The sequence below is a fragment of the Podarcis tiliguerta genome, assembly GCF_965153285.1.
Source record: "Podarcis tiliguerta genome assembly, chromosome: 3".
NCBI lineage: Eukaryota > Metazoa > Chordata > Lepidosauria > Squamata > Lacertidae > Podarcis > Podarcis tiliguerta.
Window position 1 is genome coordinate 38,482,673 of NC_139536.1, and position 21,501 is coordinate 38,504,173.

The window sequence follows — 21,501 nt, forward strand, 5'->3', positions numbered from 1 at the left end:
AATAAAAGAGGCATAAACAGCAGTGAGAGAAACTAGAGAGATAAGAGACTTATATGAAGGAATAGCAGACAGCCTTTAGCGTAATCTCTAGCAACTTGAGGTTGATGCAGAAAGCAATGAATTAATGTATATAGACAATTGAGGAGAAGTGCTCTAACTTGGTGAAGGGAGAATGGTTTTGGTTACAAGCTTTGTGAATTGACACAATAAATGAAATTACCAGAGAGAAGACAGGCAAAATAAAGCTGTAGTGGGCGTAATGTAATTGATGTGTGCACAGTTGTCTATGTAGCACAGAACTTATCAGTTCTTACATGGAAAACCCCCCACAAGTATGAGGGAAGGAGGAGTCCACTGAGATTTGTGTGTGTGTTTCACATATTAAAATAGAAAGTGAAAAAAGGAGTAGTAAGAACAGCAGTTTTACTGGTTATAAACCCTAAAGGTTGCATTCAAAACCATTACATGCTTCAGATTTTTGACAGTTGGTGCACATTTCAGTACCATATGCTTTGTTGCCTTAGCAAGCCCTTTATATTCTCAAAACAAGTGTGAGGGGATTTCCTTTCTAGGAACAGTTTATTTGAAAACCAATACTGGCCTCCTCACACATCTTTCTCTGCATTATCTTGGAGAGCGGATATTTTTTGAGCCAGTGTGGTATAATGGGTAGGCTAGAGCTGTGGAGACCCAGGTTCAAACCTTCAGTTATGCATCTCTGCCTAACCTACTTCACAGGGTTATGGTAAGGATAAAAGGTTGGGGAAGAGCCATGTGGGATGCCTGAGCTCATTGGAGGAAAGGCAGGATATAAATGTAATAAATAATTAAATATGAACGTTCTTGTTTGCTTAAAAAAATAATTCTTGCTCTTTTTCAGTTCTGTGAAGAGTTTAAAGAAAAGAGCCCAGTATGTGTTCCCTGTGGACTGAAGTTGGCCGAGATAACACAGACTGCTATTGTCAGACACTTTGGTCTTCAGATTCTGGAGCATGTGGTGAAGTAAGGAAGTGAATGCAAAGCAAGTGGTGTGGCATTGCAACTTTTGAGAGCTTTTTAGGAGAAAATCAGGCGTGCACCTGTCACCATAATTATCTCTGGTTGTTAATACTTCTACAGTTTATATATAGCAAGGGAAACCCAGTGACAAGCTGAATAAGGAATTTATAATCAGTATTTTTTGTGTTAGTTCAGCAACGAGATCACTCCATTGTATGGTGATCCCACTTTTCTCTTTGCTGAGCTGTCTGGAGATTCCACTTCCTCCTCTCTGTTTCTAGCAAACTAACACCACCTTATGTCCTCTCTCTCTCTCTCTCTCTCTGTGTGTGTGTGTGTGTGTGTAGTATTGACTCCTGCCTATTTTCTTAGCTGTGCTAGGTAATGTTCATGACTGATTGTTTCCAGAGGGGACTGTGTTGATGACAGAGACTTTAAAAGAAGCCTTTCTGGATCAGATGAAAAGGCCACCTAGTCCAGAGTTCTGTTTCCAACATTGGCCAGCCAGATGATTGTTGAGAAGTCCACAAGCAGAGCTTGTAGCCCTTTCCCACTGTTGCCACCCAGCAACTGGTTTCCAGTACAGTCGTACCTTGGATCCTGAACGCCCTGGAACTCTGACGTTTTGGCTCCCGAACACCACAAACCCGGAACTGGTTGTTCCGGTTTGTGAACGTTCTTTTGGAATCCGAAAGTCTGACGGGGCTTCCATTGCTTCCTGCAGCCAATCAGAAGCCGCGATTTGGTTTTCAAATGTTTTGGAAGTCAAACGGACTTCTGGAACGGACTTCCGTTCGACTTCCAAGGTACAACTGTACTGCTTTTTAGGCTGGTGGTCCTATTTAGCTGTTGTGGCTGCTAGCCATTGAAAATCCTTTCCTCCATGAATTTGTCTAATTCCCTTGTAGAGCCATCTAAATTGGGGGGCATCACCACATCTTGTTCTATAAGTGCATTGTCTGTGTGAAGAATTACCTTTTTGTGCCTAGTTTGAATCTGCTTCCAATCATTGGGTAGCCTCTGATCCAAGTGTTAAGGGAGAAAGAGAAAACACTTTCTCGATCCACTTCTGTCCGTGTTATGCATAGTTTTACAGACATCTACCATGCTGCTCCTCCCTATCTTTTTTCTCTAAACTTAAGAGGCCCACACACTTCAGCTTTCACTGTGTGTTTTATTGGGCAGGTTCCAGTGGAGTAGTGTGAGACAATTTGAGAACCAAACTTCTCTCTTGCCCTAGCCATGTTAGCTATGCTATCAGTGTATTGTAAAGATGATGCCTCTGTGTTTTATTCGGCAGGTTCCGGTGGAACAATATGGGTCGGCTTGAGAAAGTCTTTTTGAAGAACAGCGTTATGGAGCTCATATCCAACGTGAGTCAAGCTGTTCATGAAGTTAAATTTCTGAGTTATTTCTTTTAGTAATAGAATGTACTTCAAGGAAGCGAGCTTGAGGTTCCGCTCCCTCTCCTTTCTTCATTTCAGATCACATGCAGTTTCCATTTTTGCTTGTTAATATCAATATTACTCTAGTGCCCCTTCCTCACTTGTAAATATTTTTTTTATCTTATACTCCAGAGAGGGTTGCCAAAGCATAAATATATAAAAGAAGGTTAGAATAAATATATAAACAAACTGTGGGCTTCCCTCTCCCCAGCTGACTCTCACGCCAAAGAAATCTTAATCTCAATTCAAACTTTTGATCTATGTAGCTGGTATATTCAGCAGTATGTTGTTGCAACCTTTTCCCATCAAATGCCGGTACTTTAAAGCCAATTAAGGATCCAATTAAATGGAGAACCTCTGCTTCTTAATGGCGGCGTAGGAGGGTTTTTGCCAGGGAAAGTGCTTTTGCAATCAGCGCCTCCCCGCCTCCCACATTCCATGCTGGAGCAAGAGCCAGGTACCAAGATGAACTGCGAGTGAAGCCCATTCCCCCCATCCCTGGGGGGAAGTTGCAAAGATGATTTACCCTCTCTCATCCTTGTTTTTCATTCACCGATAATCCCCCGCTGTCATGGGGGCTGTCTCCATTAAGGCACGTGGGACCGGAAGCCACCTCAGTTCCATTCTATCCTTTGCAGTTGTGTCACTGTATTTGACCTGTGAGAAAGAGAGAACCCATAAATCAGCTGTGGAAGGGGTGCTCATGTTTGTGAGACCTTCAAGTGGGGAATGCAACTTAAGTTGTCCTCCTGGGACAATTCAGTCATATAGCCCTCAGTTCCACTAAGAAAAAGTTTCTCTGACATTATAGAGCAGTGATTCCCTAAATTCCCTTTCCCCAATGTACCGCTTGACAGTTGCTGAGAGTTTTGACAGACCACTTGATGATTTTTCTGCCTTCTGTGACAATTGTAATGTGTTGTGCTAGATGCGGCATGATTTTTAATTGCATTTTAATTGCTTCTTTTATTTCCTATACATTGTTTTGTATTGTGTTAGAGTTTGAAATCCATAGCATGCAAATGGTAATGCAGTAAAATACTACGTAAGGAATAGAAGTACATGAAATACAATAAAAAATCAATATGTGTACTTCATGTGATGGATGTGCCATCTTCGACCACAAGTCCACAGAAATGTCACAAGCCACAATAATAAAGCTACAGACCACAGTTTGGGAACCTCTGTTTTGGAGGATAATTAATAACAAAACTCAAAGCTTACTGATCTGTCTCAGTACAGATTGTCCCTTTCTGATAGATCTATTTTTATTGAAGCAACCGTTTCCTTGGCTCATGGAGGCTCCCAAGGTATGATAGGCTAGGATGGGGTGCAAATTTCATGTGAAGTTTGTTTGGTCTGGAATGTGTCTATAGCAAGCTTTTGCTGCGGGGTAGGTATTGGATGCGGGTGGCACTGTGGGTTAAAGCCTCAGCGCCTAGGATTTGCTGATCGAAAGGTCGGCGGTTCGAATCCCCACGGCGGGGTGCGCTCCCAGCGCTTGGTCCCAGCGCCTGCCAACCTAGCAGTTTCGAAAGCACCCTCAGGTGCAAGTAGATAAATAGGGACCGCTTACTAGCGGGAAGGTAAACGCATTCCGTGTGCTGCGCTGGCTTGCCAGATGCAGCTTGTCACGCTGGCCACGTGACCCGGAAGTGTCTGCGGACAGCGCTGGCTCCCGGCCTATAGAGTGAGATAAGCGCACAACCCAGAGTCTGTCAAGACTGGCCCATACGGGCAGGGGCACCTTTACCTTTACCTTTAGGTATTGGATTATCTAAAATTTCTGTCTTTTAACACTTTAATTTTTCATTTACAGGGTACTCAGAATATTTTAGAAGAAGAAAGTCACATTAAAGATGTTCTCTCTCGCATTGTAGTAGAGATGATCAAGCGTGAATGGCCCCAGCACTGGCCTGATTTGTTAAATGAGCTGGACACTCTCTCCAAACAGGGGGTATGAAATACATCTTACAATCGAATTGCTGCATCTTTTCTGGGCTTAACTTGTAGGATATAATTATATCAAAGTATACAGACGTAATGCATATGAGCACTCCTCCTGCATTATTGAAATATGTTAATCAAAGATCACAAGGTTATTCCTGTATTCATTTTGTCTATTTGTGTTTTTTGTTTTGCTTGGGACTCTAGGAGACTCAGACAGAGTTAGTGATGTTCATACTTTTACGACTGGCAGAAGATGTGGTGACCTTCCAGACTCTGCCAGCCCAGCGACGCCGTGATATCCAGCAAACTCTCACCCAGAACATGGAGACTATCTTTAGCTTCCTGCTCAACACCTTGCAGCAGAATGTAAACAAATACAGACGCATGGTAAGTCTCTTTTCTTTTGGCTTATGATGCAGTCCTAGCCCCACTTACTTGGGAGCAAGCCCCATTGAATTCATTAGGACTTCTGAAACAACATGACTAGGATTGCGTGGTTAGGATTGGAGATCCTCAGTCTACAATAGCAACCCTGCTGCTGCTTAAATGCTACAGGGTGGAAGAGGTGATATGTAAACTCTAATCTTGGCTATTGCAATATACTTGATTTTGTGATCTACCCCTCAAAGTGAAACAAATGAACTTGAAACGTGGTAGTAGTTGGGCTGTTCAACTTGTTTCATTTAAGAAGAATATAGACGATAATAATGATGGGGTGGGAATTAGTAGTGAGAAGCCATGTACATGTCAGTAGCTCATTCATTCTTTATTCTCCTTTCCAGAAAATGGATGCAACACAGGAATCAAAAGTAAGTGGAGCCAGAACAAAGAGACACATTTCCCCCCCTGCTGTTCGTTGTGCTGAGCTAGCAGTCTATTGCTGAACTGTGGTTGTCCCATATAAGTTAGCAGTTACCTTTGATGGAGTAATTGTGAAGAATATGGAGAAACGGCTCATTTTATTTGTGGAGAGAGTAATGACAGAGGTAGAAGGAGAACCCATTCATCCTAAAACGATTTTTCCAAACTAACTTTCACAAGCATGCTGGGAAACTTTCATAGAGCTGCATCAACTTTATTTCTACTTAGTTCCTCTGTATCCATAGGAGAAATAAGTTTCTCATAGTACTTAATGACTTACATCAGAACCAAAACTTAGTAAAAAAACCCCAAAAAGCTGTTTATTTTCACCTTTCCATAGGATCTGCTGTCACTGATGCCAAAGTATTATTGTTCTTTTGGGACTATGTGAAGTAGATTGCAGAATCCAGTATTGACTGTTTATAACCTCTCAATTACTTTCTGTTCACAGGCACAAGCAAGTTGTCGAGTAGGGATAGCAGCACTCAATACTCTGGCGGGCTACATTGACTGGGTGGCTATGAGCCACATCACAGCAGATAACTGCAAGCTGCTAGAGATGCTATGTCTGCTCTTGAATGAGCCAGAACTTCAAGTGGGAGCAGCAGAGTGTCTCTTGATCGTGGTCAGCAGAAAAGTGAGTTTCTCTTTTCTGTCCCCTTCAAGGTGTTGTTGTTGTTTTGGTGTGAATATATTTATGGATATAATCCAGGAATGAGTAGGGTAAGGCCACAAAGTTATATCTTGTCTACTGAGGATTTTGTCCTGTCCTGTTCCGCACTGCAATTACCATATTTTTCGCTCTATAAGATGCACCAGACCACAAGATGCACCTAGTTTTTGGAGGAGGAAAACAAGAAAAAAAATATTCTGAATCTCAGAAGCCAGAACAGCAAGAGGGATCGCTTCGCAGTGGAAGCAGCAATCCCTCTTGCTGTTCTGGCTTCTGTGATAGCTGCACAGCCTGCATTCACTCCATAAGATGCACACACATTTCCCCTTACTTCTTAGGAGGGAAAAAGTGAGTCTTATAGAGCAAAAAATTGGTAATTATCCCTCTTTGATTTGAGGGACATGTTGTTCAGGGAGAATGAATTCTGCAGTATGATAGCTGTCTGCCCTTTGAGCACTGGATGAGTTACTGCTCCATTTCCTATCACACGTTAACCTGTAGCAGCATTTGTGGTTTCTATTGGTCACATCTGTAAAGAAAGCTGACATGTAGTATAAGTGGTAACTAATGAACTGGCAGCTGCTAGTTGATGCTGAAGAGCTAATTTCATATGTTGTGACAAAGATCTCCTTTGTTTTCTGCTCAGGGGAAACTGGATGATCGCAAGCCCTTGATGGTTTTGTTTGGGGATGTTGCCATGCACTACATCTTCTCTGCCGCCCAGTGAGTAATATCCGCTTCTGTGAGCGCATGATGACTTCCCAAGGGAAAGAAGCTGCTCTTAGTTTTGGCACAAAATAGATTGTGGAGCTCATAAATCTTAGCCAGTGGCTCAAGAGTTGGACGAAGGTACCAGGAGCACACCATAGAATGCCTCCTATTCCAGCCATGATCCACAAGTCCAGATTGATAGAGAGTGCCCCCAAACCCTCAGGTGGATTTGGGGTGTGCTGAGGAGGCTGCAGTGCAAATGAGAGGAAGGAGAAGTCCCATTTTACACAAGCAGAGCCCATTGCTTAAGCAGGACATCACTTTTGGATATCGCCCACAGCAGTCACCACTTGAGATGTAACCACATGTTGCCTTTGATCTCAAGGTGATTTTGTTAGAATGATGTGAGTTGGCATTTTCCACATCAGACTAGCCACTGGATGCTAGGTGTTTCTTTCGCCATGCACAGGTACTGAAAATTGATGTGATAAAATTACTTTGTGACAATTTCCGCCCATTCCTTTTTGGTGTAGTAATGGCCACACCTTACCTCCTGAAGCATGTTGTATTGTCAGAAGGTCTGGTGCTATAAAACAGTTCAGTTAAGATAGTTCTTTGCTTCTAGTGTTCTCCTTCGTGTCCTATTGACAGACACAATAGAGTTGATACATGTGGTACTTAATCCAGTAAGTTTTCTTGTTAAAGTTTCATACTACTTAAGTTAAATCCATAAACTGATGTCTACAGTATTTCATAGTGATACATGCTTTATTTGTACTTTTCAGGACAGCAGATGGTGAAGGCCTAGTAGAGAAGCACTATGTTTTCTTAAAGAGACTTTGCCAAGTCTTGTGTTCTTTGGGTAGTCAGCTGTATGCATTGGTGGTGAGTTTTCCATCACAAAGCATTTTTCCAAGACTGTTATTCAGTGACTTGTTACATAATCTCATGCCCCAAGTTGAACTGCTCTATACAGTTCCCATCTCTTTCCAGTGCGCTTCATAGCTGAGTGCAAATTTGAACCCTGTTCTCCCAGGTCCTAGTTTGACATGCCAACCACTACACCAGAGCTTTCCAAATTGTGTGTCATGACACATTCGTGTGTTGGCTTCCGTGTGTAGCCATGTCACATGAACGCTCCCTGTGCTCCTCCCGGGGCTGGAAAGGGGTTAGTTTTATCATGGAATTCTACTCAGTATTGATCCAGAGCAGAACTCCAACATATAGTTAGCAGAGTAAAAACTTAAACACATTGCAAGATTCTCAAAAAATAGACCAGAGGCAATTGTATTTCATCCATCAGAGCTTTACTGCTACTGAAGGTAAATAAGCATAATGGTCACAAATCAAATACATTGGGGATTGGCACTGTCCATAAGAAGTCCAGTTGCAGCAGATTAAACTTATAATAACTTACAATAAGTCTAAACCTTAACACTATATACAGAACACCCCACCAGAAGGAAAGAGAGACAGAAAGAGAGATCCAGTCTCCTTCTAGCCTTACTATTGTAGTCATCATGACCTTGACAGAAAAGATAACAGAACGAGTTTAAGCCAGCTGTACTCAGCTTCTCTGAAGGAATAACTGAACATCATGAAACTTCTGCTTGTTTCTTTCACACAGAGAAGCTTCCAGAACCCTCTTGAATTAATTAGAATAGGAAAGATCTCAACACATCGGATGAACACTTTCTGTACTAAGAAATGCAAACTGACAAGTTTAACCTCCAGTTTAATAGTAAAACTGAATTACTGTGTTGCAAAATGATGCATGTTTGAAAAGTGTGTCACCAACATGAAAAGTTTGGAAAGCTCTGCACTATGCCATACTAGGTTTTCTGCAGCTGCCGTGTGGCAGCTTGTCATCTGAATCCACCTTTGAAGTTTGCCTCCCCTCTCAACAGGGCTCTGAATCAGATGTGGAAACACCTGTCAACCTTGGAAAATACCTCGAGTCATTTCTAGCTTTCACAACCCACCCCAGCCAGGTAGGTAAAGGGGGAGGTTTTCCAACCTCTTGTGCATAAAAACAGCCATTTGTGCTCTGTGCCTGTGTATTGAAAATATTTTAGGTGCCTTTCTCAATGGAAGAAAGGCTTTGTTGTCAGCAGCATGGCGCTTAAACTTAAACACTTCATTCTCAGTGCTGATTTGGTCTGTTTATGTAACTTGGGATAGTAACTATTGCATACTTGTATCCTTTCCTTCTCTGAAACTCTGTCAAGTGATGTGGCATGCTCTTTCCTGCCGTCCAACATTCATGAAGATCCAGCTTGCAGTAGCAAAGGGTGGTGTGTGTGTTGAACAAAAGTTTCAGTTGTTTTGGCATGTGTTTGTTGGAAGTAATTGCTGCTTGCTTTCAGCTGAGCTTGGGAGTATTTACCAGTGCCTAAGCTTGAGAGGATCAGTGTGGATCACTATTGTCATTTGAGCATTACAGTTGGAGTTTACTAGCTTGATAGATTGATTCCTTGTTTTTCTCCTAGTTCCTACGCTCTTCCACCCAGATCACATGGGGAGCTCTTTTTCGGCACGAAATCCTGTCACGTGATCCTCTGTTGTTGGCTATGATTCCAAAATACCTGCGAGCATCTATGACTAATCTTGTGAAGGTATGGTGCCACGAGAGTCTTTAATTCTAGAGTGTTCTTAAGACCTTTGGTTTTCCAAGTGTGGAGCGGCAATCTTGAGAAATAGTTGGAAGGCTGCTGGTATGCTGGTGGAGGTCTCTGCCATCATCTCCCTTCACTGGGTATTTTGATTCAGCTAGAAGGCAGAACAATAACAATTTATGCCTCCTTTCGGTTAGTGCAGATCATGTCCCAAAGGGACAACCTATTCCCCCCTCCATGCTTTTTTATTCTGAAATGACAGCCCCCTAGAAGTCTTGCTGCTTAAACTTACTCTAGATTAAAAACATAAGTAGATACCATAAGGCCACTTGCATAGTTATATCCTAGTTGAAATTTGTGTGGCTCAACAAGCTGAGTTCTTGAAAATGTTTTGCTGCAACACACATGAGAATTCTGCCAGTGGGAGAGTTCTGTGAAATTACTATTTTCCCACTCAATCTCTTTAATCTGACACCCCTTCTTTTTGCAGGTGGGGTTTCCCTCCAAGACAGACAGCCCCAGTTGTAAATATTCTCACTTCGACTTTGACAGTGATGAAGACTTTAATTGCTTCTTCAACTGTAAGTTACCTTTGTTCTAGTAAAACCCATCTCTTTGGAGGATAACTTGGAAGTTTCCCCCTATGCTCTTCAGTTTGAATGGCAATAACAGAATCTCAGAATGGGCCATTTGAGAGCAGAAGGAGATGCTTCGGTGCCTTCAGTCAAAACAGTTCATGAAAGTATATCAACAATTATTAGCCATGGTAGATAAGTGGGCCCTCTGGGTTCAGAAGCAATACGACTCTGGATCCTAGTTGCTGGAGCACAATCTGTTGCCTTCATGCCCTGATTTTATGCTTAAGTGTCTGCATCCCAAATCTTCCTTCATCTGACTTAATGTTCAATTGTTGAAGTGAGCAAGCAGAAGCAGCTGCCACCTGGACACCCCTCGTGGTGATTACTGCTGCCTTTTACATGACTGGATTATTTGAGCTGTAGCAGTAGGTGCCCCTCTAACTTAAAAGCATTTTGAAACCAAGCCTTTCACGTGTAATTTCCTTGGCAGCTTTCCGTGCACAACAGGGAGAGGTGATAAGGATGGCATGTCGCTTGGACCCTCGAACTGGCTTCCAGATGGCTGGAGAATGGCTGAAATATCAGCTGTCCACTCCGGTTGATATTGGACCCGTGAACTGTAAGTTTCCTTAATGGGAGGGGAAGTAGGCTTGGTCTCCAGCAGTGGTGGACGTTTTGCTTTACCTTTTCTTCACCCAAACAGTTCCTCATTATTTTTTCCAGCCTAGGCCTTCCAGCTAGTGGTGGAAGTGTGGTGTAGTGGTTAAGAGTGGTAGTCACGTAATCTGGGGAACCGGGTTCGCGTCTCCGCTCCTCCACATGCAGCTGCTGGGTGACCTTGGGCCAGTCACACTTCTTTGAAGTCTCTCAGCCCCACTCACCTCACAGAGTGTTTGTTGTGGGGGAGGAAGGGAAAGGAGATTGTTAGCCGCTTTGAGACTCCTGAAGGGGAGTGAAAGGCGGGATATCAAATCCAAACTCTTCTTCTTCTTCTTCTTCAGCTAGAGGGCAAGGGGTTAGTACCTGATACTGGTTGAAACGCAAACCCTACTCTTAAATTTTTAAGCTCATTTTTAAGTATAAACAGCTTTTAAACAGGCTACCAAACAATTGGATGGGGGGGGGTGCGGTTCATAGGGCAAGACTTTTGAGAACTTTTTACACTGGTGTAGGAAAGTAAATTCTTGTCCAAAGAGAGAGGCCTACACTGCTACAAATCTGGAAGTGTTCTAATGCTTTCCTTTTTCTTCCTCTTATAGCTAAAACTGGTGAAGGCCTCTGCTCCATATTTTCAGTTTCTTTTGTGCAATGGGATGCTATGACCTTTTTCTTGGAGAGTGTCGTTAGCCCGATGTTCCGGTTCATGGAAAAGGACGTATGTAGTCTTGATGTTTCATTTTTTCCTGCCTCGGTTGGCTTGCTGTGACAACAATGTCTCTTGAAGAGTATGGAGTGGGGATGCTAACTTGACCACATTATATTACATTTACAGTAGCACATAATATTTGGAAAATACTAGCTTAAGGAAGTCTTTCAAGCGCTGCTATTTTTATGAAGAGCAAAAGAGCCAATGTGATGTAGTGGTTAGAACAGTGCTTCTCAAATTTTTTCCTCTGGGCCACACTTTCAGAATAAAAAATTGCTGGCACCACATCAACTCTTTTATTGATAAGAAATATATTGGAAAAGAAAAAGAAACAACTCCTAGCAGCACTTGATTTATAACATAGAGCACAACTGCTTTATAACATAATCATGAGGCATCCAGAAAGCATACAACAATGCAGCTACATAAGAACTTTAAATGTTTCTTTGATTGCCCTTGAATCTTTCCGCCGCACTTGCCATCATCTCCTGCCACACCCTTGGGTTAGAATGTCAGACTGTCTCAGATTGACCTACTTCACAGGATTGTTGCAAGGATAAAATACAGTGGTACCTTGGTTCTCAAATGGCTTAGTTGTCGAACAAATTGGCTCCCGAACACTGCAAATCCGGAAGTAAGTGTTCCGGTTTGCGAACGTTTTTCGGAAGCCGGATGTCCAAGGCTGCTTCTGCTTGAGTGCAGGAAGCTCCTGCAGCCAATTGGAAACCACACCTTGGTTTTCAAACGTTTCGGAAGTTGAATGGACTTCAGGAATGGATTAAGTTCAAGAACCAAGGTACCACTGTATGTGGAAAGTGGGGAGAACCATGTATGCCACCTTGAGGTCTTTGGAAGAAAGGTAGAATGTAAATGTAATAAATGTTTAATTATGTGGTTACATATTTCCTGACATTTATTTTGCCATACTTAAAGGCTTCCAGCCGTAGAACTTGAACAATAAAACTAAGACTTAATTCACACAATGCTTTTGCAGTGTGGTTGCCGCTACAAAACTTTTCCCCCATGCCTACTCGCTCTCTACTGTGATGGTAAAAGTTGAACAAGAGACTATAAACGATTCAGTAGGCCAGTAGGTGTGCTGATATTGCTAAATGCTTTTGACTTTGTGCAAGTATGTCACCAAAAGCTCTACAAAAAAGGAAATGATAAGTTCCCTGTTTATAATGAGCCTAGACAACCACTGGTTCAAACTTCTATCACATCATTGGCTAGTCATTTTTAACTCCCACTCATGGCTTGCAATACCTTTGTGTTAATTTGTTATGCTTTCTGTTGAATAATACTTTCCATATAAACTTGTTAATAGGCTAATGTGGCATTTTTGCAAGTATTACGTTTGTCACATTTCAGCTAAAGGTACAGGCAGCCTGCTTTGGATTTGCCTGAGAAATAAATAGTGACATTCTACAAAGCCAGAGTGCATTGAACATTGTTGAATTCTTCTCTTCTCCTAGGATATCCCAGTATCCGATGGCATAGAACTGCTACAACTTGTCCTCAGCTATGAAACAAAGGATCCCCTCATCCTGTCCTGTGTCCTTTCTAACGTTTCGGCACTCTTTCCATTTGTCACTTACAGGCCAGAATACCTGCCAGATGTTCTTTCAAAGGCAAGCCCTGTTTTTTATCCTGTTAATATGATGAGGCTTTTAAAAGTGATACCGTGTAGATCCTTACCTGTAAACATTTCATAGGATAGATCTAGGGAGGCTAAACATTTTTCTCTGATCATTCTAGAGAACAGATGCCCTAGGAGGGACTATTTTTGTTGTTGGGGTGACCCATATCCAGCATGCTAAGAACACCCCCTCCCCAATAATTTGGCTGAATTTTAAAGTTTGTGCATGTGTGTACCAGATATAAGTATGTATGTATGTGTATGTATATGTACATATGTGTGTGTATTTACATCTATTTTTATGCATATGTACATTGCAGAGACATACTTAGAAAATATATGGTTGTTTCTTTTAAATACTAGAAGTTCAAGGGGAGATTGTGTTGCTTCTAGTAGCTGGTGAGGTTTGGTACTTGATTCTGTACTACTGCTAGTCTGCCTTCATGCTTACAGGTGACCCCTCAGTTTTCAAAATGGAGAACGCTGAAGAACTGTGATACACTTAATTCCCTGGGTAAAATATGTTTATCTGAACACAGTGCTGGTCTTGTCACTATTAGGGATACCTCCTCCTACCTGATGGAATCCTTGTCTTGTGTTGAAATAGAAAAGAGGAAACTTTTCTCTGATAAATACATTTTCGTGGACTTGGAACAGCTATTCATAGACTAGTGACTGGTATGCAGCACATTCAAAAGCATGAACCATTGATAAGTGGCTTTTGTTCTTGTTCCCATAGCTCTTTGCCTCTGTTACCTTTGAAGTTGTAGAAGAAAGTAAGGTAAGATAATTTTGGCCATACTGTACAACGTATAGGTGCATGGATTAAACTTCCACATAGCAAAGTAGCATGCTTATATGCAATAGTGGCACTCTAGACTAAAATTCTATATATAAATTCTTGGATACCAGTTCTTTCACGGGACCCTTGGGGGAAGTAAATTTCAGTACTGACCACACACGTCTTTCACTAGTTCTCTATGGATGCAATTGACATGGATGTGATTGATAAGCAACTGCATCCATGCCACATAAGCAATGCTTATATGAAGCATTTAAACAGTGTTGGGGGGGGTGGAGAATCATAACAAAAGGTTGTGCATTCCACAATTCTGAGCAAGTGTTACAAAATCTTACATTAGGTATAGAATTCGGTTTCCTTAGAATATCAGCTTTCACTTAAAAAAAAAAGTAAGTCTTCAGCTCATATGACTGTAAAGGTAGGTTTGAAAATGGGTCAGCAAAGCCAAATAAAATATCAGGTGACATTTCCAGTTACCTGGGGGTAGGGAAGGGTGCGATTTCGGTGCTGTGCAACTCTTTATCCCTCCTTGTAACTAGCCAAAGCGGAAAATATTGTGCAGATGTTCTGCATACCTCTCCCACACCTTGGGATTTATGGTCACCAGAGGCTTGCTGTTAAGGGTTCAATCAGCATTAGAAAGTCAGGTGGTCTTGCAATGGGGAGCCTGTGCCTTTAGCATGCCCAGGGTGGCTTGTTGTATTGAGTTTCGACTATCCTTTCAACAGATGCTGAAAACGCTCCTGCTTTAAGAGGGCTTTTGACCTGGGGTGGTAATTTTTTGTTTAATACCTACAAAAAAGCTACAGATCATGTTGCATTGCATGGGGTTGGGCTAGATGATCCCTGCGGTCCCTTCCAACTCTGTGATTCTAAGTATGACCAACAGCTGATTCTGTTAAAATGTGCAGAGAAAAATGCAATCCTCAAGCTTTATTGACTGATTCTCCTAGGCCCCAAGGACCCGTGCAGTGAAGAATGTGAGAAGACATGCCTGTTCCTCAATAATCAAGATGTGCCGGGATTACCCTCAGCTTGTCCTGGTACTTTATTGAATTTTCTATATGTCATGGAGCTACTTGGTGTGTGTTGTAGGCCAGAGCGGTGTGTGTATGCTTTCGTTATTCCCCTTGTGGTTTAAAGCTCCTGTGTTTGTTCTATGTGTGGTTGTTAGTGTTTGGTAGCAGTGGCGTTGATCATTGTCATCCACCTTTCATGGACGCTTGAGGTCTTGTCTGTCTGTCAGTCAGTCAATCTTGATTGTTTCAACCACGAGGGCCTTCTCAGCAGTGGCGTCCTCCCTGTGGAAGGCCCTCCAATCCAATCTCAAGGAGATAAAGAACTACAGACATTTTGAAGGCATCCCTGTATCGGGATTTTTTTTAAATATTTGACGTTTTACTGTGTTTTTATAAATGCTGGAAGGTGCCTAGAGTGGCTGGGGGAACCCAGCAAGATTGGCAGAGTATAAATTAATATTATTAATCACAGAAGAGAGAAGTCCTTGTGGGAGAGGCTGGAAAACATAGGGGTGGAGTATATATAAGATTCAGCATATGGATACAAGAGCTAAGAACCTAAAGCAGCAACTGAATACAGCTTCACACATAGTGAGGTGAAAAATACTGGGTGGTTTCCATAGCAAATGTGTAAACATCCCATTCACAATTGTACACGTATTTTTAGGCACCAGTGCATATGCATCTGGGAAACCTAATTGTTTTTTCCATATGTTAACTGGTGCTGGAAATGCTGTGGTTTCTGCAGATGCCATAACCAACAGGGCACAGCTCAAAGGAGCCAACTCCCAGGGGCCAAGATCCCTTCCCCCCATAAAATATTAGAGGGGGCCGTTCCCCCCAAATTGATGGGCATTGCCATTCAAATAGTATGTGCCCCCTTCCCAGTATTTTATTCAAGTTAGCATCCCTGGCACAGCTAATCCATTTTTTGTTCTGGAATAAGGTTCCATGTGATTAGGAAGTATCCTGGCAATACAATGAGTTACTATTACATTATTGAATTCTATTAATTGTTTTGATCAATTCGTTGCTGTTGTTTGCTTTATTTATAGCCATTACATTTGATATTATAGTGACTGCAATGTTGGTTGTATTTTTAATGCTACTGTGATTATTGCGAGCAACTTTGAGCTGAACATTTGTTGCTGGGAAAGCGGGATAGAAATGTTAAATCAAATAATGTATGGCGTTGCCTCGAACAAAAGCAGTCTCCCACCAAATATTCTGTGTAGGAATTCCGCATGTATTCAAGAAGTCGAGTTTTGTGTGATTCTGTCAGTTGACTGACCTTTGCTTGAATCTGTTTCTTCTAGCCAAACTTCGACATGCTGTACAACCATGTAAAGCAGCTGCTCTCCAATGAGCTACTCCTGACCCAGATGGAGAAGTGTGCTCTCATGGAAGCCCTAGTCCTGGTCAGCAACCAGTTCAAGGACTACCCGCGGCAGAAGGTTTTCTTGGAAGAACTCATGTCTCCTGTTGCAACCATGTGGCTGTCTGAAGAGATGAGGAGGTGCAAGGACTTCCTCCATTCTTTCTCTAATGTAGTACAGTGGGGGGTGGGATTACAGTGCTAGGCTGTAAGGTTTAATAATATCCTGTACAAGAATCACACCAGCAATCCAGATCATGAGATTCAGCATGCTAACCATTGGCAACATAATTTTAAACAGCTCTCAAACTGAATCTGACTTCTCTCTCTCTCTCTTTCTTTCTCTTTCTCTTAAGAGTCCTGACGAATCCTGAAGAGTTTGTCCGCTATGTTGGTGCTGATAATAAACTTACAGACCCAGTCATGGAAGATCCCTGTGGCCTAAACCGTTCTAGAGTAAGTAGTTATTAAGCATGACCCTTAGAGAAGGGGGATTTAGCTGTTTTCTGGAATATTTCTCCTTGCTCAGTAGATGCGTAGTCTTTGCTATTTCATAAAGGACTTTTTGAGCATATGCCATCTCGGGGGGGGGGGGGGAGAAAAGCTTGAACATCTGGGATCTGGACCATTTATGAGAATGAGAGCTAGGGTGGGGGGTTTTCTGCTTCTTTTATCTATATTGTTTTGGCTGGACCTCCTACAAAGGAATTTATAAGTGACATGGCCTAACCAGCAGCTGGTTTTGTTTCTTGTTTTAATCCTGAACTACTAAAAGCAGTCAAATAGCAGATGGTTTCTGCTGTACAGCTACATAAAAGTCATAGAATCCTAGAACTGTAGAGTTGGAAGGGATCCCAAGGGTCATCTAGTCCAGCCCCCTGCAATGCAGGAATCTCAACAAGAACATGCATGACAGATGGCCGTCCAGCCTCTGCTTAAAAACCTCCAGTGGAAGAGAGTCCACAACATCCCGAGGGAGTCCACTCCACTGTTTTTACAGCTGTTACTGTCAGAAACTTCTTCCTTATGTTTAGTCGGAATCTTCTTTTTTGAGACCTTCGGGTATAGGGCGGTATAGGAATAAAACAAATGAATGAATAAATTGAAGCCATTGTCAGAGGTTTCTATACACACAGCCCCACGTGCATCTTCCCATTTTCCATCCAGACGAGCAAAAGGCATTCAGTGACACATACCCAACTAAGCAAAACCACTTAAGGAGGATGCTGACAGGGCCAGTGAGAGATGTGGTCTGGGGAGGCTCCCGAGGGCCAAGTAGGCAGCCCCGGAGGGCCACATTTCCTTCCCCTCTCCCATGCCCAAGGTTTTCATAGAGGCAGAAAGCAGTCTTACCAAGTTGCTATATTGAGAAGCTCCAAGGAAAGTGACTCCTTTGGCCTCTTGTTGTTCTTTCTCTTTAACCCTTAGAATATTTCCTTCTTTGTTTGTTTCTCTATAGATAAGCTTTTGTGTGTATACCATTCTGGGCGTTATAAAACGGGCTCGTTGGCCCGCTTCCTTGGAAGAGGCGAAGGCTGGAGGATTTGTGGTTGGGTACATGTCTAATGGCAATCCAATCTACCGTAATCCCTGCTCTGTGCAGGTCCTGAAACTGTTTGACAACTTGCTTGCGCTCATAAGGTGGGTCAGCTCAGCTTGGTAACAGTCTCGTAGTGAAAATGCTATGTACTCTGAGGAGTGTGTTTCCTCATTGGGGCCAATTCAGCTCTTGCACATTGAAATTTTGTAAGGAAGTAGATAAGGGGAAAGAAGCCCAGTTCCACCCTGCACATTTCATAGAATTGTAGAGTTGGAAGGGACCCTGAGGGTCATCTAGTCCAACCCCTTGCAGTGCAGGAATCATGTCCACAGCTGCCCCTGGGAGGGCCTGAACCACCAGCCTTCTGGTTAACAGCCCGACACACTTACTTGTGGGAATTCTTACTGGAGGAGGTGTCCCCAAATTTCATTGAACATAAAATTAAAACACAGCTTGCTGCCTCCACTCCTTGTTGTTGTGCATGGTCTCTTTACTCTTCCTGAAGATAGAAATTGAAGAGGAGAGTGCAAATCAACCTCACTCAGTGAAGTTGTTCGTGGTGCTCTGGGGAACATTGTGATGACTTGTTCCCTGATCGCTTAAATGGCAGCACTCGTGAAACCGTAACAAGGAACGATCCTGACAGTCATGGTATATGTGGGTTATCAACAGCATTTGAGAGCTTTATTAAGTAATACTAATAATAATTTTATTATTTATACCCTACCCATCTGGCTAGGTTTTTCCAGCCACTCTGGGGCAATTGCCATGAGAAATGATTTCAGTCTCCCCCATTTTTGTCTTCTTGAAGATTATATATTTTTCATGGAGGAGAAGGCTATTAATAGCTACTTACTATGATGGCTATGTGCTGCCCTCAGTATTGAAGGTAACATGCCTCTGAATACCAGTTGTTAGGGGAATAACGTTGCACTCATGTCCTGCTTGCACTCAGTTTCCCATAGGCTTCTGGCTGGCCATTTTGAGAACAGGATGTTAGCTTAGTTGGATTGTTGGTATGATCCAGCAGGGCTCCTCTTGTGTTTATATGTTCTTTGAAGCTGTGATGGCTAACAGTATATAAGTGGTGTCAAAAATCCATAGACAACAGACATCTAAGAAATATGGGTGGCAGTGTGTGTTCTGATTCTCAAACTGGTTATTACTTCCAATTCCCCCCCCCCAAAAAAAAAAGATGGAGATCTGTGACAAGGACATTATTTGCCTGGCTTCTTGTGTGCTTTCTCTCAGAAATAGGGTAAATGGGGACTTTTGGACAGGAAACTAGGCTAGGTGAGCCTTTGAACTCATCTATAATGGCAGCATCATATGCTCTTGTGACTAGCAGTGGAGGTGATGTCATCTACTAGAATCAAAAGAGAGTTAAACAAGGGATGGGAAGTGAAATCATTAGGGTTTGTTTTATTTTATTGTAAAGCCCACATGGAAGCTCTTTGGCTGACCAATTAAAAATGTATCTAATAGGGATACTGAGCCTTGACCATGGTAATCTGTATTTTTATCTTTATCCACCCTGGGAATACTTATATTGAAGGGTATCATATGAATTGTCTAAATAAATATTTTCCTTTGACTTGGATGAATTGCCAAGCATTTCATGGCAATGGCACAATTTTCTGCTTAATGGAGCTTACAGTAGCCAATCCATAACTACATAGTTTTTTGGATGCTGTTGTGATAAAAGGCCAAGAGCTTCCACCTTTTTATGTTAACAGCTCTCAGGTGAACTTAGCTTACACAATTATTCAAATTTTTAAAAAAGGAAATGGGAGGGGAATCAAATATGAGCTTGAGTAGGCCCTTTCCTGTGCTGTCTTAGACCACAACGCGGCACTACTGTGAATTATGGCAGCTTGCAGGCTGATGAGAATGTCAAGTAAATGGTTGCACTTGTTCTTCTTTGGGGTTTTTGCATGGTGCCTTGTGCTCAATGTGTGGCAGGTAAAGCTGTGGATACAGCTCACAGTCTGCACAAGGGTAACTTAAGTGTGTAAAACATTATCTGTCATGCCCTTGAGAAGATGAACAATTCATTATATACCCTTAGCATATAAGTAGCTTAAATATATGGAAATCTTTTGTTTAGGGAATCCATGCTTAACAGTTATATTGGCTTCATATCTGCATCTTATTGGATATATATAGTTTTGCTCTGTTACCTATTAAATGCAGAATACCTCCTTTTACTGCCCTTGGTACTTCATTTTCCCTAACCACTCCAGCTTTTATTGTTTTGTTGTAGTTTTTATTTTGTTAGAAGTTTCTGAACCAGACTAATGGTTCCTTTTGTAGAGATCTCATGAGACCCTTTGTGCTCACCTACCGTCTCCTGGTCCTATGAGATCTTTATGCACAATAGGGAATGAAACGGGTTAGCCTGTATGCAGCCATGGGACTGTTCTGTGATTTGGCATGTAAGGACTTCACTAATCAGCCTGCGGAGGCCATCCTAATACTGCGAATATGCAGAATCATAGAGGGAAAGAACAGTCTGGCAGAATGGGAAAGGGATAGGGAGTGTATGTTGGAAAACATTGTAAATAGGCAGCAGTTTGCGGGGTGGATTGGGGACTGCAGAAGGCAATGGGGGCAAGCTTCTGCTGAGAGGAAAGGTTTTTCACTGTTTTTCTTGGGTTTAAAAAAATATAATGCTCATGTGGCCTTGGTAAACATTCTCCACATCCAGACTGGCCTTCAAGAGTCCTAGTAATTAATATATTGGATCATTCTGAAGACATTAAAACACACCAGTTAAAATCATGCATTGATGAATGTGTCACATGTTAAATGGTCTTGCTTCAAACCTAGTGTGTGGTAGTACATACATTGGTAAAATCATAAAATGGTAAGATCAACTTTGAGATCTACAGGGCACTAAATGAATAACATAATGAATAAAACTTGGAATAACTTGGAATAATTTTTCTATCTGTTCACTGCTATTTCCAGATCTTAAATTCTATTCCACATTAGTTTTTGATAGTAGGTATTAAAAAAATTCTGTGAGCTAGGGTCAGTCACGTTATGAGAGTATTTCTCAATAGAGCACTAAGCTGCAGATGTGAAACTGACTACCAGTGTCCTTGGCACACCTGGCCTTACCAGCAAGGATCTTCATGATCCCCCTGCTTTATTGCTGAGAGCTTCATCCTTGCGCTTTAAGGAAGGCATATAGTATTGTACAGAGGCCAGGCTGTGGCGTTCATACTCAGTTTATGCATGCTCCACAACCATGCATCCTGTGCTGCCTATTCTGATGTTGATTAAATACGTTAGTTGGGTCTGACCCAAAAGCCATCTTAGCTACAGCAATAAGATTTCAAACCAGGCTTAGCAAACAACATCTTTGTAAGTGTTAACATTCAGTGCTGTGAAAAGGGTTCTGGTTGCCATATTGGGATGTATAAGACCTCTAAGGCAGCATTTTCCCATTCTCTTCACAGTTAGTATAGTCAGGGTAGCACAAATGTTTAAACAATAAAGTCCTCTATATAGTGTTTGCAGGCTTTTGCCAAAACACGTCGTCACTTAGTCTTCATAATACGATGCTTCTCCTCTCTTGCAGCCTCTGTTAGCACCCCTTGAAATGAATGGGCAGTTCACACCTCAGAACTATTGTTCCAGGCTGTCTGCAAGCTCAGGCAAACATCGCTGCATTGGTTGCACTTTGATCACATTCTTGGAAGGTTTTGTCTTCACAAGCATAGAGACTTCCTTTAGAGACTTCTAGAAATGAAAGATGAGACTCTGGAGGGCAATTGAGAGGCCTGCCCCTGCCACCCAACGTCCTAGTCCTTTGTTACCCCTGTACCCTCACACTTTGGGGGGAAACGCTGCTCTAGAGGGAGATACTGAGTTACCGTTGATCACCTCTAGCAGCAGGTACAGTGGCATTGCAATGTTGGCG

General features: G+C 42.2%; 1 protein-coding gene across 2 annotated transcripts in view; it reads left to right on the forward strand.

Annotated features, from left to right (window-relative positions):
• Positions 1 to 21,501, forward strand: part of XPO5 (exportin 5) — a 35,207-nt gene that overhangs the window by 2,060 nt on the left and 11,646 nt on the right. For both annotated transcript variants that reach the window (XM_083434623.1, XM_083434624.1), the window contains exons 2-20: positions 881 to 1,002; positions 2,300 to 2,372; positions 4,264 to 4,401; positions 4,599 to 4,781; positions 5,177 to 5,203; positions 5,707 to 5,892; positions 6,575 to 6,651; positions 7,425 to 7,524; positions 8,547 to 8,630; positions 9,129 to 9,254; positions 9,745 to 9,835; positions 10,323 to 10,451; positions 11,092 to 11,207; positions 12,674 to 12,829; positions 13,577 to 13,618; positions 14,593 to 14,682; positions 15,975 to 16,174; positions 16,390 to 16,489; positions 17,493 to 17,674. In XM_083434623.1, coding sequence (XP_083290749.1) covers positions 881 to 1,002; positions 2,300 to 2,372; positions 4,264 to 4,401; positions 4,599 to 4,781; positions 5,177 to 5,203; positions 5,707 to 5,892; positions 6,575 to 6,651; positions 7,425 to 7,524; positions 8,547 to 8,630; positions 9,129 to 9,254; positions 9,745 to 9,835; positions 10,323 to 10,451; positions 11,092 to 11,207; positions 12,674 to 12,829; positions 13,577 to 13,618; positions 14,593 to 14,682; positions 15,975 to 16,174; positions 16,390 to 16,489; positions 17,493 to 17,674 — 2,222 coding nt within the window. The remainder of the gene's footprint in view (positions 1 to 880; positions 1,003 to 2,299; positions 2,373 to 4,263; positions 4,402 to 4,598; positions 4,782 to 5,176; positions 5,204 to 5,706; positions 5,893 to 6,574; positions 6,652 to 7,424; positions 7,525 to 8,546; positions 8,631 to 9,128; positions 9,255 to 9,744; positions 9,836 to 10,322; positions 10,452 to 11,091; positions 11,208 to 12,673; positions 12,830 to 13,576; positions 13,619 to 14,592; positions 14,683 to 15,974; positions 16,175 to 16,389; positions 16,490 to 17,492; positions 17,675 to 21,501) is intronic.